This window comes from Phaenicophaeus curvirostris, chromosome 33 (assembly GCF_032191515.1).
Source record: "Phaenicophaeus curvirostris isolate KB17595 chromosome 33, BPBGC_Pcur_1.0, whole genome shotgun sequence".
Lineage (NCBI taxonomy): Eukaryota > Metazoa > Chordata > Aves > Cuculiformes > Cuculidae > Phaenicophaeus > Phaenicophaeus curvirostris.
Window position 1 is genome coordinate 2,203,283 of NC_091424.1, and position 17,429 is coordinate 2,220,711.

Below are 17,429 nucleotides of genomic sequence, written 5' to 3' on the forward strand. Positions count from 1 at the left end.
GAGCTATGGGGCTGGAGCTATGGGGCTGGGGGGGTCTATGGGGCTGGAGCTATGGGGCTGGGGGGATCTATGGGGCTGGGGGGGTCTATGGGGCTGGAGCTATGGGGCTGCAGGGGATCTATGGGGCTGCGATGGGGCTGGGAGGGTCACCCATAGATCCCCCCCTGCCCCATAGATCCCCCCCAGCCCCATAGATCCAGCCCTATAATCACTCTCTGAGCCCCACAGATCCCCCCCAGCCCCATAGATCCAGCCCTATAATCACTCTTTAAGCCCCACAGAACCCCCAGCCCCATAGCTCCAGCCCCATAGATCCCTCCCCAGCCCCATAGCTCCAGCCCCATAGACCCCCCCCAGCCCCATAGATCTCTCCCCAGCCCCATAGCTCCAGCCCCATAGACCCCCCCCAGCCCCATAGATCCAGCACTATAATCACTCTCTGAGCCCCATAGATTCCCCCCCAGCCCCATAGCTCCAGCCCCATAGCTCCCCCTCAGCCCCACAGCCCCAGCGCTCCAGCCCCATAGATCCAGCCCCATAGCTCCCCCCAGCCCCATAGATTCCCTCCCAGCCCCAGCCCCCCCCCCCCCCCCCCGTCCCGTCGCCCTTGAGCGGCCGCTCCCCTCCCCCTCCCCGGGGGCGGCGCCGGTCGCTGTGGGTCCGGGGGGTCCCCCCCCTCGGGGTCTGGGGGTGTCGGCGGCGATGGGCCCGGGGGGGGCCGTGCGGGGCCTGGGGGCGCTGGCGGAGGCGCTGGGCGCTGCGGCGGCCGCGGGGCTGGGGGCGCGGGGGGCCCCCCGGGCGCTGGCGGCGGCCACGGCGGCGCTGGTGGCGCTGGGACCGGCCCTGAGCGCCCGCGCCGACCCCCGCAGCGCCCTGAGGAACCCCCGCAACCTGCTCGAGGAGTGAGTGGGGCTGGGGGGGGGGCTATGGGGCTGGGGAGGGGGCTATGGGGCTGGGGGGGCTGTTGGGGGGGGGCTATGGGGCTGGGGAGGCTGTTGGGGGGCGAGCTATGGGGCTGGGGGGGGGGACTATGGGGCTGGGGGGGGCTGTTGGGGGGGGGCTATGGGGCTGGGGCCGAGCCCCGCAGCACCCTGCGCTCCCCCGCAACCTGCTCGAGGAGTGAGTGGGGCTGGGGGGAATCTATGGGGCTGGGGGGGCTGTTGGGGGGGGGCTATGGGGCTAGAAGGGGGAGCTATGGGGCTAGAAGGGGGAGTTAGGGGGCTAGGGGGCTGTGGGGGGGGAGCTATGGGGCTGGAGGCAGCTATGGGGCTGGGGGGGGCTGTGGGGGGGGAGCTATGGGGCTGGAGGGGCTATGGGGCTGGATCTATGGGGCTGGAGGCAGCTATGGGTCTAGAAGGGGGAGCTATGGGGCTGGGGGAGCTATGGGGCTGGGGGGGCTATGGGGCTGGATCTATGGGGCTGGAGACAGCTATGGGGCTAGAAGGGGGAGCTATGGGGCTGGGGGGGCTGTTGGGGGGGGCTATGGGGCTAGAAGGGGGAGTTAGGGGGCTAGGGGGCTGTGGGGGGGGAGCTATGGGGCTGGGGGGGCTGTTGGGGGGGGCTATGGGGCTGGGGGGCGGGAGTTATGGGGCTGGGGGGAGTTATGGAGCTGGGGGGCTGTGGGGGGGGAGCTATGGGGCTGGGGGGCTGTAGGGGGGGGCTATGGGGCTAGAAGGGGGAGCTGTGGGGCTGGGGGGGCTGTAGGGGGGGGAGCTATGGGGCTGGGGGGGCTGTGGGGGGGGCTATGAGGCTAGAAGGGGGAGCTGTGGGGCTGGATCTATGGGGCTGGAGGCAGCTATGGGGCTAGAAGGGGGAGCTATGGGGCTGGGGGCGGCTGTGGGGGGGGAGCTATGGGGCTGGGGGGGATCTATGGGGCTGGAGGCAGCTATGGGGCTAGAAGGGGGAGCTATGGGGCTGGGGGGGCTGTTGGGGGGAGCTATGGGGCTGGAGGGGCTGTAGAGGGGGGCTATGGGGCTAGAAGGGGGAGCTGTGGGGCTGGAGGCAGCTATGGGGCTAGAAGGGGGAGCTATGGGGCTGGGGGGGGCTGTTAGGGGGTGCTATGGGGCTGGGGGGAGCTGTGGGGCTGGATCTATGGGGCTGGAGGCAGCTATGGGGCTAGAAGGGGGAGCTATGGGGCTGGGGGGGGCTATGGGGCTGGATCTATGGGGCTAGAGACAGCTATGGGGCTAGAAGGGGGAGCTATGGGGCTGGGGGGGCTGTTGGGGGGGGCTATGGGGCTAGAAGGGGGAGTTAGGGGGCTAGGGGGCTGTGGGGGGGGAGCTATGGGGCTAGAAGGGGGAGTTATGGGGCTGGGGGGGGAGCTATGGGGCTGGGGAGGCTGTTGGGGGGGGCTATGGGGCTAGAAGGGGAAGCTATGGGGCTGGGGGGGAACTATGGGGCTAGAAGGGGGAGCTATGGGGCTGGATCTATGGGGCTGGAGACAGCTATGGGGCTGGGGGGGCTGTTGGGGGGGAAGCTATGGGGCTGGGGGGGCTATGGGGCTAGAAGGGGGAGCTGTGGGGCTGGATCTATGGGGCTGGAGGCAGCTATGGGGCTAGAAGGGGGAGCTGTGGGGCTGTGGGAGGGAGCTGGGGGGGCTATGGGGCTGGGGGGGCTGTTGGGGGGGGAGCTGTGGGGCTAGAAGAGGGAGCTATGGGGCTGTGGGGACTGGGGGGCTGGATCTATGGGGCTAGAAGGGGGAGCTATGGGGCTGGGGGGCCTGGGGCTGGAGGGAGGAGCTATAGGGCTGGGGAGGAGCTATGGGGTTGGATCTATGGGGCTGGATCTATGGGGCTGTGGGGCGGAGATATGGGGCTGGGGGAACTGGGGGGGGGAGCTATGGGGCTGGGGGGGAGCTGAGGGGGGACTATGGGGCTGGATCTGTGGGGCTGGAGGGAGGATCTATGGGGCTCAAGGGGAATCTATGGGGCTGGGAGGGATCTATGGGGCTGGATCTATGGGGCTGGGGTGGGATCTGTGGGGCTGGATCTATGGGGCTGGGGGAGGGAATCTAGGGGTCCCTAGGGGTCTCTATGGGTCACTTATGGGTCTTTATGGGTCATTTATGAGTCTCCATGGGTCGCTCTTGGTCTCTATGGCGTTTCTATGGGTCTTGATGGGTCTCCATGGGTTCCTCTCGGTCTCTATGGGGTCTCTATGGGTCTCCCTGGGTCTCTATGGGGTCTCCATGGGTTCCTCTGGGGTCTTGCTGGGTCTTCATGAGTTCTTCTTGGTCTCTATGGGGTCTTGATGGGTCTCCATGGGTTCCTCTGGGTCTCTATGGGGTCTCCATGGGTTCCTCTTGGTTCCTCTGGGTCTCTATGGGTTCCTCTGGGTCTCTATGGGGTCTCCATGGGTTCCTCTTGGTTCCTCTGGGTCTCTATGGGGTCTCCATGGGTTCCTCTTGGTTCCTCTGGGTCTCTATGGGTTCCTCTTGGTTCCTCTGGGTCTCTATGGGTTCCTCTGGGTCTCTATGGGGTCTCCATGGGTTCCTCTTGGTTCCTCTTGGTTTCTATGGGGTCTCCATGGGTTCCTCTTGGTTCCTCTTGGTTTCTATGGGGTCTCCATGGGTTCCTCTTGGTTCCTCTTGGTTTCTATGGGGTCTCTATGGGTTCCTCTTGGTTCCTCTGGGTCTCTATGGGTTCCTCTGGGGTCTTGATGGGTCTCCATGGGTTCCTCTTGGTTCCTCTGGGTCTTGATGTGGTCTCAATGGGGTCTCCATGGATCTTGATAGGTCTCCATGGGTTCCTCTTGGTTCCTCTGGGTCTCTATGGGGTCTCCATGGGTTCCTCTTGGTCTCTATGGGGTCTCTAGGAGTCTTGATGGGTCCCTGTGTGTCCGGGTGGCCTCTAACGCGTCCCCGTGTCCCCTCCCCTCAGGCGGCTGGTGTCGTCGGCGGGCGGCTGGAGCTCGCTGCTGCTGGCGGCGCTGCTGGTGGCGGCGTGGCCGCTGCTGGGGCGGCCGTGGGGGGCGAGCGCGCGGGGGGCGGCGCGCTGGGCGGCCGCCTGGGGCCTCTCCCGCCTGGGGCCCGGCCTCTTCTCGCGCCTGGAGGCGGCCACGGGGCGCTGCCTCAGCCCCACGGCCCTCGGCCTCCTCCTCCTGCCCCACGGCGACCCCCGGCGCTGCCGCCTCGACGGGCACCGCTGGGAGGGCTTCGCGGCCTCCCCGCAGGCCTTCGCCCTCGTCCACTGGGGCCTCGCCCTCGCCGAGGAGCTCGGCGCCGTCGCCAGGGCCCTCTGGGCGAGAGAAGAGCCTCCAGAAACAAGATGGAGGCGTGAAGAAGCTCCAGAAACAAGATGGCGGCGTGAGGGGCCCTCAGGAACAAGATGGCGGCATGAAGAACCTCTAGAAACAAGATGGCGGCATGAGGGACCCTCAGAAACAAAATGGAGGCATGAAGAGCTTCTAGAAGCAAAATGGAGGCATGAGGGGCCCCCAGGAACAAGATGGAGCCTTGAGGGGCCCTCAGGAACAAGATGGCGGCATGAAGAACCTCTAGAAACAAGATGGCGGCATGAGGGAGCCCCAGAAACAAGATGGAGGCCTGAGGGGCCTCAAGGAGGAAGATGGAGCCTTGAGGGACCCTCAGAAACAAGATGGAGGCCTGAGGGGCCTCAAGGAGGAAGATGGAGCCCTGAGGGGCCTCGAGAAACAAAATGGAGCCTTGAGAGAACTGGAGGAGGAAGATGGAGCCCTGAGGGGACTCAAGGAACAAGATGGAGGCATGAGGGGCCCTCAGAAACAAGATGGAGGCCTGAGGGACCCCCAGGAACAAGATGGAGCCCTGAGGGGACTCAAGGAGGAAGATGGAGCCTTGAGGAGACTCAAAAGGGAAGATGGAGCCCTGAGGGGCCTCAGGAAACAAGATGGAGCCCTGAGAGGAGTCGAGAAACAAAATGGAGCCCTGAGGGGCCTCAAGGAGGAAGATGGAGCCTTGAGGGAACTGAAGGAACAAGATGGAGCCCTGAGGGCCCTCAAAGAACAAGATGGAGCCCTGAGGAACCTCGAGGAGGAAAATGGAGCCCTGAGGGTCCTCAGGGAGGAAGATGGAGCCTTGAAGGACCTCAGGGAGGAAGATGGAGCCCTGAGGAGCCTCGAGGAGGAAGATGGAGCCCTGAGGAGCCTCCCTGGGGAGGTCCCGGAGCTCCGCGCCGGGCGGCTTCGCCTCGTGGCGGGAGGAGCCGCGTCTTCTGGGGTTGGTTGCTCCGAGCTCTTTGCGGGCTCGTCGGGAGGAGCCGGGAGACCCCCCCGTGGCCTCCAGAGCCACCATCCACGGTGAGATCTTCCTCTCCTTCCAAGAGCGGGTGGAGCGAGGAGCCTCCGTCCCCCACGGAGCCTGCGGGGAGGTGGGTGGAGGTGGGAGAAGAGCCCGGAGAAGGTCCTCGCCGGCCCGGGGTGGCCCTGTCCCTCCTGTTCCTCCTCAACGTGGCGCTGGTGGCCCTGTGGGTGCTGCTCCTGGCCGTCACCCTGGCCTACAGGCACGACTGGCCCCGCAACGCGGCCGGCGCCGCCCTGGGCTGGGCGGCCTGGGGGGTCACCTACCGCGGGTGGTACCGGTGCCCGTGGTCGCCGGGGCCACCGGGGAGCGGCCTGAGGGGGCACTGAGGCCGCCGGGACCTGCTGGAGAACATCAAGGGCTTGAGGAGAAGCTCAGGAGTCCAGGAGAACCTCAAGGGCTTGAGGAGAATCCAAGACGTTGAGGAGAAGCTCAAGGGCTTGAGGAGAATCCAAGACGTTGAGGAGAACCTCAAGGTCTTGAGGAGAAGCTCAAGCATCCAAGAGAACTTCAAGAGCTCAAGAGAACTTCAAGATGTTGAGAAGAACCTCGAGGTCTTGAGGAGAACTTCAAGAGTCCTGGACAAGCTCAAGGTCTTGAGGAGAACCCAAGACGTTGAGGAGAAGCTCAAGGTCTTGAGGAGAAGCTCAAACATCCAGGAGAACCTCAAGGTCTTGAGGAGAAGCTCAAGCGTCCAGGAGAACCTCAAGGGCTTGAGGAGAATCCAAGACGTTGAGGAGAAGCTCAAGGTCTTGAGGAGAAGCTCAAGGTCTTGAGGAGAAGCTCAAGGTCTTGAGGAGAACTTCAAGAGCCCAAGAGAACCTTAAGATGTTGAGAAGAACCTTAAGGTCTTGAGGAGAACTTCAAGAGTCCTGGAGAACCTCAAGGTCTTGAGGAGAATCCAAGACGTTGAGGAGAAGCTCAAGGTCTTGAGGAGAAGCTCAAACATCCAAGAGAACTTCAAGAGCCCAAGAGAACCTTAACATGTTGAGAAGAACCTCAAGGTCTTGAGAAGAATTTCAAGAGTCCTGGAGAACCTCAAGATGTTGAGAGGAATCCAAGATGTTGAGGAGAAGGTCGAGAGTCAAGGAGAACCTCAAACATCCAGGAGAACCTCAAGGTCTTGAGGAGAACCTTGAGCATCCAAGAGAACTTCAAGAGCCCAAGAGAACCTTAAGATGTTGAGAAGAGCCTCAAGGTCTTGAGGAGAATCTCGAGCTTCCTGGAGAACCTCAAGATGTTGAGGAGAACTTCAAGACTTCCAAGAGAACCTCAAGATTCCAGGAGAACCTCAAGGTCTTGAGGAGAATCCAAGATCTTGAGGAGAAGCTCAAGATGTTGAGGAGAACCTCGAACTTCTAGGAGAACCTCAAGATGTTGAGGAGAACCTCAAGGTCTTGAGAAGAATCATCAACGGGGGGAAAAAACTGGAATTTGGGGTGGAAAAAAACGAATTTTGGGGTTAAAACGCTGAAAAATAGAAGAAAATTGTGGTTTTTAACCCAAAAATGTGGTTTTTTGGGCTAAATGGAGATTTTTACCCTCCGATTCCTGTGGGTTTTGCTGGAAAACGAGTGGATTTGCCGCAAAATGTGGAATTTTTGGTGGAAAATGCGGGTTTTTTGCTGCAAAATGCATGTTTTTGATGGAAAATGTGTTATTTATTGCATAAAATATGATTTTTTTGCTGTAAAACGCATGGTTTTGATGTAAAATGTGTTATTTATTCTATAAAATATGAAAGTTTTGCTGTAAAATGCATGTTTTTGACGCAAAATTTGGATTTTTCTGCTGTTTTGCCTTAAAATGCTGCTTTTTCTCCCATAAAACGTGGTTTCTTTGCATTTCAAATATTTATTTTGCTTGAAAATTATTATTTTTTAACCAAAAAAATGAGGGGAGGGGGCGGGATGGAAAAGGGGAATTTTAAACCGGGAAATTTGGGGGATTTTGCCTTAAAAATGAGACTTTTTGCCCCTAAAATGGGTCCTTTTCCTCCTAAAATGAGGTTTTTTCCTCCTAAAATGAGGTTTTTTCCCTCCCAAAATGAGTTTTTTTCTCCCAAAATGAGTTTTTTTCTCCCAAAATGAGATTTTTTCCTCCCAAAATGAGATTTTTTCCCTCCTAAAATGAAACTTTTTCCCCTAAAATGAATTTTTCTCTCCTGAAATGAAATTTTTTCCTCCTAAAATGAAATTTTTTCCCCTAAAATGAAATTTTTTCCCCCAAAATCAATTTTTTCCCCCCAAAATCAATTTTTCTATCTTAAAATATCAGTTTTTTTGCTTTAAAACATGTTTTTAACCATAAATAAAGTTTTTATCTTAAAAATGAGACTTTTTTTTTACCACAATATATTTTTCCCCTCAAAACGAGATTTTATTCTACTAAAAATTAGTTTTTTCCTTAAAATTTGCTTATTTTACCTTAAAATTCAGATTTTTTACTTTAAAATTGAGATTTTTTCACCTCAAAATTATTTTTTTCACCTTAAAATTGGTTTTTTAATCTTAAAATTGTTTTTTTTAACCACAAATTGTGTTTTTTTACCCTAAAACGACCCTCCCTGAACCACTGCCCCTCCCAGTCCCTCCCAGTCAGCCCAGTCACACACGCTGGTTCCCTTGGGGTCTCTTTATTGGCTGCTGTTAATTAGCCTTAATTACCGGGCGGTGATTAGGGCTCAGCGGCGGCGACGGAAACCTGCGGGAGACAGGGGAGAGATGTAAACTGGGACATACTGGGAGGGACTGGGAGGCCACTAGGCCCTACTGGGAGGCCACTGGGCCCTACTGGGAGGCCACTGGGCCCTACTGGGAGGCCACTAGGCCACACTGGGAGGCCACTAGGCCACACTGGGAGGCCACTAGGCCACACTGGGAGGCCACTAGGCCACACTGGGAGGCCACTAGGCCACACTGGGAGGCCACTAGGCCACACTGGGAGGCCACTAGGCCACACTGGGAGGGACTGGGAGGCCACTAGGCCATACTGGGAGGGCACTAGGCCATACTGGGAGGGATTGGGAGGGCACTAGGCCATACTGGGAGGGACTGGGAGGCCACTAGGCCATACTGGGAGGGCACTAGGCCACACTGGGAGGGACTGGGAGGCCACTAGGCCACACTGGGAGGCCACTAGGCCACACTGGGAGGGACTGGGAGGCCACTAGGCCATACTGGGAGGGCACTAGGCCATACTGGGAGGGATTGGGAGGGCACTAGGCCATACTGGGAGGGACTGGGAGGCCACTAGGCCATACTGGGAGGGCACTAGGCCACACTGGGAGGGACTGGGAGGCCACTAGGCCACACTGGGAGGGCACTAGGCCATACTGGGAGGGACTGGGAGGGCACTAGGCCACACTGGGAGGGACTGGGAGGCCACTAGGCCCTACTGGGAGGGACTGGGAGGCCACTAGGCCCTACTGGGAGGGACTGGGAGGCCACTAGGCCCTACTGGGAGGCCACTAGGCCCTACTGGGAGGGACTGGGAGGCCACTAGGCCCTACTGGGAGGGACTGGGAGGCCACTAGGCCCTACTGGGAGGGACTGGGAGGCCACTAGGCCCTACTGGGAGGGACTGGGAGGCCACTAGGCCCTACTGGGAGGGCACTAGGCCGTACTGGGAGGGACTGGGAGGCCACTAGGCCCTACTGGGAGGGACTGGGAGGCCACTAGGCCCTACTGGGAGGGCACTAGGCCATACTGGGAGGGACTGGGAGGCCACTAGGCCATACTGGGAGGGCACTAGGCCATACTGGGAGGGACTGGGAGGCCCCTGGTCCATACTGGGAGGGACTGGGGGCCGCGCTCTCACCTTTCCCTCTCGCCTTCACCTTCCTCCTCTTCTTCTTCTTGGGGGGCGGGGCCTCCTGCGAGGGGCCGGGGCCAGAGAGCAGTTAGGCCACACCCCCTCCATTGACTTTAATGGGGAGGGGGCGTGGCTTCAGGGGGGCTTAGCCACGCCCCCTCCCATAGGGTATAATGGGCCCATAGGAATGAATGGGGGCGGTTGGCCACGCCCCCTCCCATTGGAATGAATGGAAGGGGGCGTGGCCTGCGGTGACCACGCCCCCTTCCCCTCTCACCTGATTGGAGGATCCCAGCAAGGGGGCGGAGTCTCCGAAGCGGGTGACGTCATCCAGGGCCCCGCCCCCCCGGGGCCGCGAGCGCGGGGGGCGGAGCCGGAGCAGGAGGGACTCCTCCAGCCGCAGCCTGAGACCCACAGAGACCCCTCAGGGACCCCTAAGTGACCCTCAGGGACCCCTAAGTGACCCCTCAGGGACCCCTAAGTGACCCCTCAGGGACCCCTAAGTGACCCACAGGGACCCCTAAGTGACCCACAGGGACCCACGGAGACCCCTAAGTGACCCATATGGACCCACGGAGACCCATAGAGACCCCTAAGTGACCCCTGGGGACCCCTAAGTGACCCTCGGGGACCCCTAAGTGACCCCTAGAGATCCATAGGGACCCCTAAGTGACCCCTCAGTGACCCATATGGACCCACGGAGACCCATAGAGACCCCTAAGTGACCCCTGGGGACCCCTAAGTGACCCTCGGGGACCCCTAAGTGACCCCTAGAGATCCATAGGGACCCCTAAGTGACCCCTCAGTGACCCATATGGACCCACAGAGACCCATAGGGACCCCTCAGTGACCCCTAGGGACCCCTCAGTGACCCCTAAGTGACACTCAGGGACCCATATGGACCCACGGAGACCCATAGGGACCCATAAGTGACCCCTAAGTGACCTCAGGGACCCCTAAGTGACCCCTAGAGATCCACAGGGACCCCTAAGTGACCCACAGGGACGCCTAAGTGACCCCTAGAGACCCCCAGGGACCCCTAACTGACCCCTACAGATCCATAGGGACCCCTAAGTGACCCCTAGAGACCCATAGGGACCCCTAAGTGACCCTCAGGGACCCCTAAGTGACCCCTAGAGATCCATAGGGACCCCTAAGTGACCCACAGGGACCTCTAAGTGACCCATAGAGACCCCCAAGTGACCCCTAGAGATCCACAGAGATCCATAAGTGACCCCCAGGGACCCCCAGCGACCCCATAGGGACCCCTAAGTGACCCATAAGGAACCCCAGCCACCCAGAGACCCCTAAGGGACCCCATAGGGACCCACGGAGACCCCTAAGTGACCCCTAGGGACCCATAGAGACCCCTAAGTGACCCACAGTGACCCATAAGTGACCACAGGGACCCATAAGTGCCCCCTAAGTGCCCCCCAGCGCCCCCCAAGTGCCGCAGGCCTCACCTGGCGCGCTGGCCGTGGCTCTGGCCCCCCAGGCCGCCCCCGACCTCGCGGGGCCCCTCGCTGAGCTCCTCCCGCAGCTCCCGCAGCACCGAGCAGCTCAGGGCCCGGCGGCGCGCCCGAGCCCTCTGCCGCTCCTCCCGCTCCTGCCCCACGGCGTCTGGGGGGAGAGGGGGGGAAACGTGGGGCTGGGGGGCACTTGGGGGGTGAAACGTGGGGCTGGGGGGCACTTGGGGGGTGAAACGTGGGGCTGGGGGGCACTTGGGGGGTGAAACGTGGGGCACTGACCGTACTGGACGGGCACGAGGCGGGGGGGGACGTAGCGGCGGCCGCCCCCCAAGTTGGGGGCCTTGGGGCCCTGCGGAGCCTCCTCCTCCTCCTCTTCCTCGGCCTCCTGTGGGGCAGAGACGTCACCCCGGGGCCTCACCTGCCCCATAGGGACCCCCCGGGGACCTATAGAGACCCCGGAGAGGCCCCTCCCCGTGCCCCCCCCCCCAGCTCACCTGGGCGGCCATGTTGGAGGGGTCGGGGCGGAAGCGCAAGGGGTCGTTGTCGGCTGTAAAGGGACAATTAGAAGCCGTGAGGCACTTGGGGGGCTGGGGGGGCACTTAGGGGGCATTTAGGGGGCTGGGGGGGCACTTAGGGGGCATTTAGGGGGCATTTAGGGGGGGCAGAAAGAAGGGGGGAACCAAAGCGGGGCGGAACCAAAGTGCAAGGGAGGGGGGGAAGGGATTGGAGGGGACACCAAGATGGAGGGGGGCAGGAAAGGAGGGGGGACAGGGGGAATGCGAGGGGGAATGGGGCACTGGGAGGGACTGGGAGGGGGAATGGGGGCACTGGGAGGGACTGGGAGGGGGAAGGGGGGCACTGGGAGGGACTGGGGGCGACTGGGAGGGACTGGGAGGGGGAACGGGGGCACTGGGAGCGACTGGGAGGGGGAACAGGGGCACTGGGAGCAAGGCCTAAGCCGTGTTGTCATGGGGAGCATGGGAAAAAGGGGCGTGGCCTCAGCCACATGGTCAATGGGGAGTGTGGGAAAAGGGGGCGTGGCCTCAGCCACGTGGTCAATGGGGAGCGTGGGAAAAGGGGGCGTGGCCCGCGCTGACCCCGCCCCCCGGCGCGCAGCAGCCGCTCCACGTGGTACTGGAGGCGCCGCTCGATTGGTCGAAGCTTCTCGAGCACCTGGGGGGGGGGGAGGGGAAAGGGTTAAAGCCGCAGCCCCTTGGGACTGGGGTTACTGGGAGGGACTGGGAGGGGAACTGGGGGATGCCAGTGCCTCCCAGTAACCCCCAGTCTGCCCCACAGCCCCTCCCAGTGCCCCCCAGTAACCCCCAGTCTGCCCCACAGCCCCTCCCAGTTCCCCCATTTTACCCCACAGCCCCTCCCAGTCCCTCCCAGTCCCCCCAATCACCCCTATACCCCCCCAAACCACACCGCAGCCCCTCCCAGTAACCCCAAAGCTCCTCCCAGTGCCTCCCAGTGCCCCCCAGCCCGTACCAGTCGGCTCTCGAGGAGGCGGGGCAGGGCCTGCAGCCCCCCCAGGGTCCCCCCCCGGGCTTTGACCCCCAGCAGCAGCGCCAGGTCCTGCAGATACTGCAGCAAAACCTGCGCCCGCAGCCCCAGCACCGACAGGCCCTGAAAGAGGGGGAGGCTCTGAACCCCAAAATCCACCCCCGAACCCCCAAATCCACCCCCAGGATCCCAATATCCCCCCTAAATCCCCTCTTATCACCCCAAATCGCCCCCCAGATCCCCAAATCCACCCCCAGGACCCCAATATCCCCCCAAAATACCCTCCTAAGACCCCAAATTCCCCCCCCAGGACCCCAAGATTTCCTCTCAATATCCCCCTAAGATCCCAAATTCCCCCCTAGAACCCCGTGTCCCCCCTCAATTCCCACTCTAGGACTCCCCAATCCCCCCCTTAAACCCTCAATTCCCCCTCTAGGACCCCCCAATCCCCCCTCAAACCCTCAATTCCCCCTCTAGGACCCCCAATCCCCCCGTAAACCCTCAATTCCCCCTCCAGGACCCCCCAATCCCTCCTTAAACCCTCAATTCCCCCTCCAGGACCCCCCAATCCCCCCTTAAACCCTTAATTCCCCCTCTAGGACCCCCCAATCCCTCCTTAAACCCCCAATTCCCCCTCAGGGACCCCCCAATCCCCCCTCAAACCCTCGATTCCCCCTCAGGGACCCCCCAATCCCCCCTCAAACCCTCGATTCCCCCTCAGGGACCCCCCAATCCCCCCCTTAAACCCTCAATTCCCCCTCTAGGACCCCCCAATCCCCCCTCAAACCCTCAATTCCCACTCTAGGACCCCCCAATCCCCCCTCAAACCCTCAATTCCCCCTCTAGGACCCCCCAATCCCCCCTCAAACCCTCAATTCCCCCTCTAGGACCCCCCAATCCCCCCTCAAACCCTCAATTCCCCCCCTAGGACCCCCCAATCCCCCCTCAAACCCTCAATTCCCCCTCTAGGACCCCCCAATCCCTCCTTAAACCCTCAATTCCCCCTCTAGGACCCCCCAATCCCCCCTCAAACCCTCAATTCCCCCCCTAGGACCCCCCAATCCCCCCTCAAACCCTCAATCCCCCCTCTAGGACCCCCCAATCCCTCCTTAAACCCTCAATTCCCCCTCTAGGACCCCCCAATCCCCCCTCAAACCCTCAATTCCCCCTCTAGGACCCCCCAATCCCCCCTCAATTCCCCCTCTAGGACCCCCCAATCCTCTCTTAAACCCCGAATTCCCCCTCTAGGACCCCCCTAATCCCCCCTTATACCCTCAATTCCCCCTCTAGGACCCCCCCATTCCCCCTCAAATCCCCAAGACCCCCCCCCAAGCACCTTCTGCGTCTGTAGCTTCCCGCCCCTCACGCGCCGCAGCAGCCCCACCCCTTGCTCCGTCACCGCCGCCACCTGTAGGCGGAAAACAAGGGGTTAAAGAGACTTTTTAAAGAGGTTTTAAAGAGGTTTTAAAGGGGTTCCCCCCCCCTTACCTGGCCCTGAAGCGCCTGAAGCAGCGAAATCGCTTCGGTCGCCGCCGCCATCTTGACGCGAAATGGCGGGCGGGGCTGGCCTTTATATCACGTGGGGGGGGCGCGCGCGGAGTGGGCGTGGCTTAAGCGGGCTCAGCCAATGGGAGTCGCGAGTGGGCGTGGCTTAAGCGGGAAGTAACCAATGAGGCAGCGGGGTGGGCGGGGCTTACGCGCCGCCGCAACCAATGGGAGAGCGAGGGGGGCGGGGCTTACGCGGCGCCTCAGCCGGTCACGTGACGCGGGGAGGGGAGCCGCGCGCGCGGGGCTTGAGGGGCTTCGTTAGGGCGGGGGGGTGTTAATTAGGGGGCTTGAGGGGTTAATTAGGGCCTCTGAGGGGCTAATTAGGGCCTGTGAGGGGCTAATTAGGGCGGGGAAGGGTTGGTTAGTGCGTCTTGGGGGTGAATGGGGGAGTGGGGGGGTTAATTAGCGCGGGAAAGGGTTAATGAGTGGGTTTTGGGGAGTTGATTAGCGCGGGGAAGGGTTAATTAGTGTGTTTTGGGGGTTAATTAGTGCGTTTTAGGGGTTAAGTGTTGCGGGAATGGTTGATTTAGTGCATTTTGGGGTTTAATTAGTGAGGGAAAGGGTTAATTAGCGCGTTTGGGTGTTAATTGGTGCATTTTGGGGTTAATTAGCGCATATTGGGAGTTAATTAGTGTGTTTCTGGAGCTAATTAGTGTGGTGAGTGGTTAATTAGTGCATTTGGGGGGGTAACTAGTGCGGAAAAGGGTTAATTAGTGCATTTTGGGGGTGTAATTAGGGTCGGAAAGGGTTCATTAGTGCATTTTGGGGTTAATTAGCGCATATTGGGGGTTAATTAGTGTGCTTCTGGGGCTAATTAGTATGGAAAGTGGTTAATTGGTGCATCTTGGGGAGTTAATTAGTGCGGGAAAGGGTTAATGAGTGCATTTGGGGGTGTAGTTAGGGTCGGAAAGGGTTCATTAGTGCTTCTTGGGGGGCTTAATTAGGGAGTTTGGGGGGTTAATTAGTGCGGGAAAAGGTTAGTTAGTGCGTTAAGGGGGTAATTAGTGCGGGAAAGGGTTAATTAGTGGAGGGAGCGTTGATTAATGAAGGGTCGTTAATGAGGGACCTCCCCCAAATGACCGGGGGGGGGGGGGGGGGAAGAAGGTCCCGGGGGGCGCGGGGTTAATTAATAAACGGTTAATGAGCGGCTGAGGGGTTAATTAGTGAGTTATTAATGGGGAGGGGTAATTAAAAGGGGAGAGGGGGGCGGAAAGGGCGGGAAAAGGGGGAAAATTGGAGGGAAATTGGGAAATGAGGAAAATTTGGGGGGAAATGAGGAAAATTTGGGGAGAAATTTGGGTAAATGAGGAAAATTTGGGGGGAAATTTGGGGAATGAGGAAAATTTGGGGGGAAATTTGGATAAATGAGGAAAATTTGGGGGAAATTTGGGTAAATGAGGAAAATTTGGGGGGAAATTTGGGTAAATGAGGAAATTTTGGGGAGAAATTGGAGGAAATGAGGAAAATTTGGGGGGAAATTGGGGAAATGAGGAAAATTTGGGGGGAAATTTGGGTAAATGAGGAAAATTTGGGGGGAAATGAGGAAAATTTGGTGGGAAATTGGGGGAAATGAGGAAAATTTGGGGAGAAATTGGAGGAAATGAGGAAAATTTGGGGGGAAATTGGGGGAATGAGGAAAATTTGGGGAGAAATTTGGATAAATGAGGAAAATTTAGGGGGAAATTAGGAAAATTTGGGGGGAAATTGGGGGAATGAGGAAAATTTGGGGAGAAATTTGGGTAAATGAGGAAAATTTGGGGGGAAATGAGGAAAATACAGGAAGAAACGGGGGAAAATGAGAAAGATTCGCGGGGAAATGAGGAAAATTTGGGGGAAATTGGAGGAAATGAGGAAAATTTGGGGAGAAATTTGGGGGAAAATGAGGAAAATTTGGGGAGAAATTTGGGTAAATGAGGAAAATTTAGGGGAAATTAGGAAAATTTGGGGGAAATTCGGGTAAATGAGGAAAATTTAGGGGGAAATGAGGAAAATTTGGGGGGAAATTGGGGGAATGAGGAAAATTTGGGGAGAAATTTGTATAAATGAGGAAAATTTGGGGGAAAATGAGGAAAATACAGGAAGAAACGGGGGAAAATGAGAAAGATTCGGGGAGAAATGAGGAAAATTTGGGGTGCGAGGGGGGAATTTGGGGAGAAATTTGGGATTATGAGGAAAATTGGAGAAAGTGAGGAAAATTGAGGGGGGAACGGGGAGGAAAGTGAGGAAAACGTGAGGAATTTGGGGAGAAATGAGGGAAATAGGGGGAGAAATGGGGGAAATGAGGATGTTTGAGGGGAAATGGGGGGAGTATGAGGGGAAAAATGGGAATATGGGGGAGTATGAGGGGAAAATCAAGGAATATGAGGGGAAAAATGAGGGGAAAGGGGGGGAATATGAGGGAAATATGAGGGGAAATGGGAATATGAGAGGAAAATGGAGGAATATGAGGGGAATATGGGGAAATATGAGGGGAAATGGGGGAGCATGAGGGGAAAAATGGGAATATGAGGGGGAATTAGGGGAAATATGAGGGGAAAATGGAGGAATATGAGGGAATATGGGGAAAGACGAGGGGAAAAATGGGAATATGGGGGTATATGAGGGGGAGTTGGGGAGTACGAGGGGAAATATGGGGAAATATGAGGGGAAATGGGGGGATATGAGGGGAAATATGTGGAAATATGGGGACTTTGAGGGGAAATGGGGGGATATGAGGGGAAATATGTGGAAATATGGGGAGAAATGGGGATTTTGAGGGGAAATGGGGGGATATGAGGGGAAATATGTGGAAATACGGGGAGAAATGGGGATTTTGGGGGGAAATGGGGGGAATATGAGGGGAAATATGGGGAAATATGGGGAGAAATGGGGATTTTGAGGGGAAATGGGGGGACTATGAGGGGAAATATGTGGAAATAGGGGGGGATATGAGGGGAAATATGTGGAAATAGGGGGAGAAATGGGGATTTTGAGGGGAAATGGGGGGATATGAGGGGAAAAATGTGGAAATATGGGGAGAAATGGGGATTTTGAGGGGAAATGGGGGGATATGAGGGGAAATATGTGGAAATATGGGGGGGTATGAGGGGAAATATGTGGAAATATGGGGGGATATGAGGGGAAATATGTGGAAATACGGGGAGAAATGAGGACTTTGAGGGGAAATGGGGGGAATATGAGGGGAAATGGGGGGAGTATGAGGGAAAATGTGGGGAATATGGGGATAAAGTGGGGAATATGAGGGGAAATATGTGGAAATATGAGAAGAAATGGGAAGAATACGGGGAAATATGTGGAAATATGGGGAGAAATGGGGATTTTGGGGGGATATGAGGGGAAATATGTGGAAATAGGGGGAGAAATGGGGACTTTGAGGGGAAATGGGGGGAATATGAGGGGAAATATGGGGAAATATGAGGGGAAATGGGGATTTTGAGGGGATATGAGGGGATATGAGGGGAAATATGGGGAAATATGAGGGGAAATGGGGGATATGAGGGGAAATGGGGGGACTATGAGGGGAAATATGTGGAAATAGGGGGAGAAATGGGGACTTTGAGGGGAAATGGGGGGATATGAGGGGAAATATGTGGAAATAGGGGGAGAAATGGGGATTTTGAGGGGAAATGGGGGGATATGAGGGGAAATATGTGGAAATATGGGGGGATATGAGGGGAAATATGTGGAAATAGGGGGAGAAATGGGGACTTTGAGGGGAAATGGGGGGATATGAGGGGAAATATGGGGAAATATGAGGGGAAATGGGGGGATATGAGAGGAAATGGGGGGAATATGAGGGGAAATATGTGGAAATATGGGGA

At 58.1% G+C, this 17,429-nt stretch overlaps 2 protein-coding genes across 5 annotated transcripts; one reads left to right on the forward strand and one right to left on the reverse strand.

Annotated features, from left to right (window-relative positions):
- Positions 1-702: 702 nt before the first annotated feature.
- Positions 703-7,126, forward strand: LOC138732520 (uncharacterized). The gene is made up of 3 exons (XM_069879120.1): positions 703-902; positions 3,879-6,024; positions 6,065-7,126. Exons 1-2 carry the CDS (start codon positions 703-705, stop codon positions 5,602-5,604), a joined length of 1,926 nt encoding a protein of 641 aa, XP_069735221.1. The 3' UTR covers positions 5,605-6,024; positions 6,065-7,126.
- Positions 7,106-13,628, reverse strand: NGDN (neuroguidin). Of its 4 annotated transcripts, none has more exons than XM_069879214.1 (10): positions 13,549-13,628; positions 13,397-13,468; positions 12,046-12,183; positions 11,655-11,730; positions 11,052-11,104; positions 10,837-10,933; positions 10,552-10,708; positions 9,366-9,492; positions 9,095-9,149; positions 7,106-7,978 (listed from the first exon to the last, which is right to left on the reverse strand). In XM_069879214.1, exons 1-10 carry the CDS (start codon positions 13,597-13,599, stop codon positions 7,959-7,961), a joined length of 846 nt encoding a protein of 281 aa, XP_069735315.1. In that variant the 5' UTR covers positions 13,600-13,628; the 3' UTR covers positions 7,106-7,958. The 4 variants fall into 4 exon arrangements, with proteins under 4 accessions (XP_069735315.1, XP_069735314.1, XP_069735313.1 ...); XM_069879213.1 differs by having other exon boundaries at positions 10,837-10,939; XM_069879212.1 differs by having other exon boundaries at positions 10,837-10,942.
- Between the last annotated feature and the right edge of the window lie 3,801 nt (positions 13,629-17,429).

Bases quoted from the DNA above. Each gene is read 5' to 3' on its own strand.
- LOC138732520 (XM_069879120.1), top strand. From the start codon at position 703: ATGGGCCCGGGGGGGGCCGTGCGGGGCCTGGGGGCGCTGGCGGAGGCG. The intron at 903-3,878 runs GTGAGTGGGGCT...CCCTCCCCTCAG, and splicing joins CCCCGCAACCTGCTCGAGGA to GCGGCTGGTGTCGTCGGCGG.
- NGDN (XM_069879212.1), bottom strand. From the start codon at position 13,599: ATGGCGGCGGCGACCGAAGCGATTTCGCTGCTTCAGGCGCTTCAGGGC. The intron at 10,943-11,051 runs GTGAGCTGGGGG...TCTGCCCCACAG, and splicing joins CCTCCAACATGGCCGCCCAG to GAGGCCGAGGAAGAGGAGGA. The intron at 10,709-10,836 runs GTCAGTGCCCCA...CTCTCCCCCCAG, and splicing joins CCTCGTGCCCGTCCAGTACG to ACGCCGTGGGGCAGGAGCGG.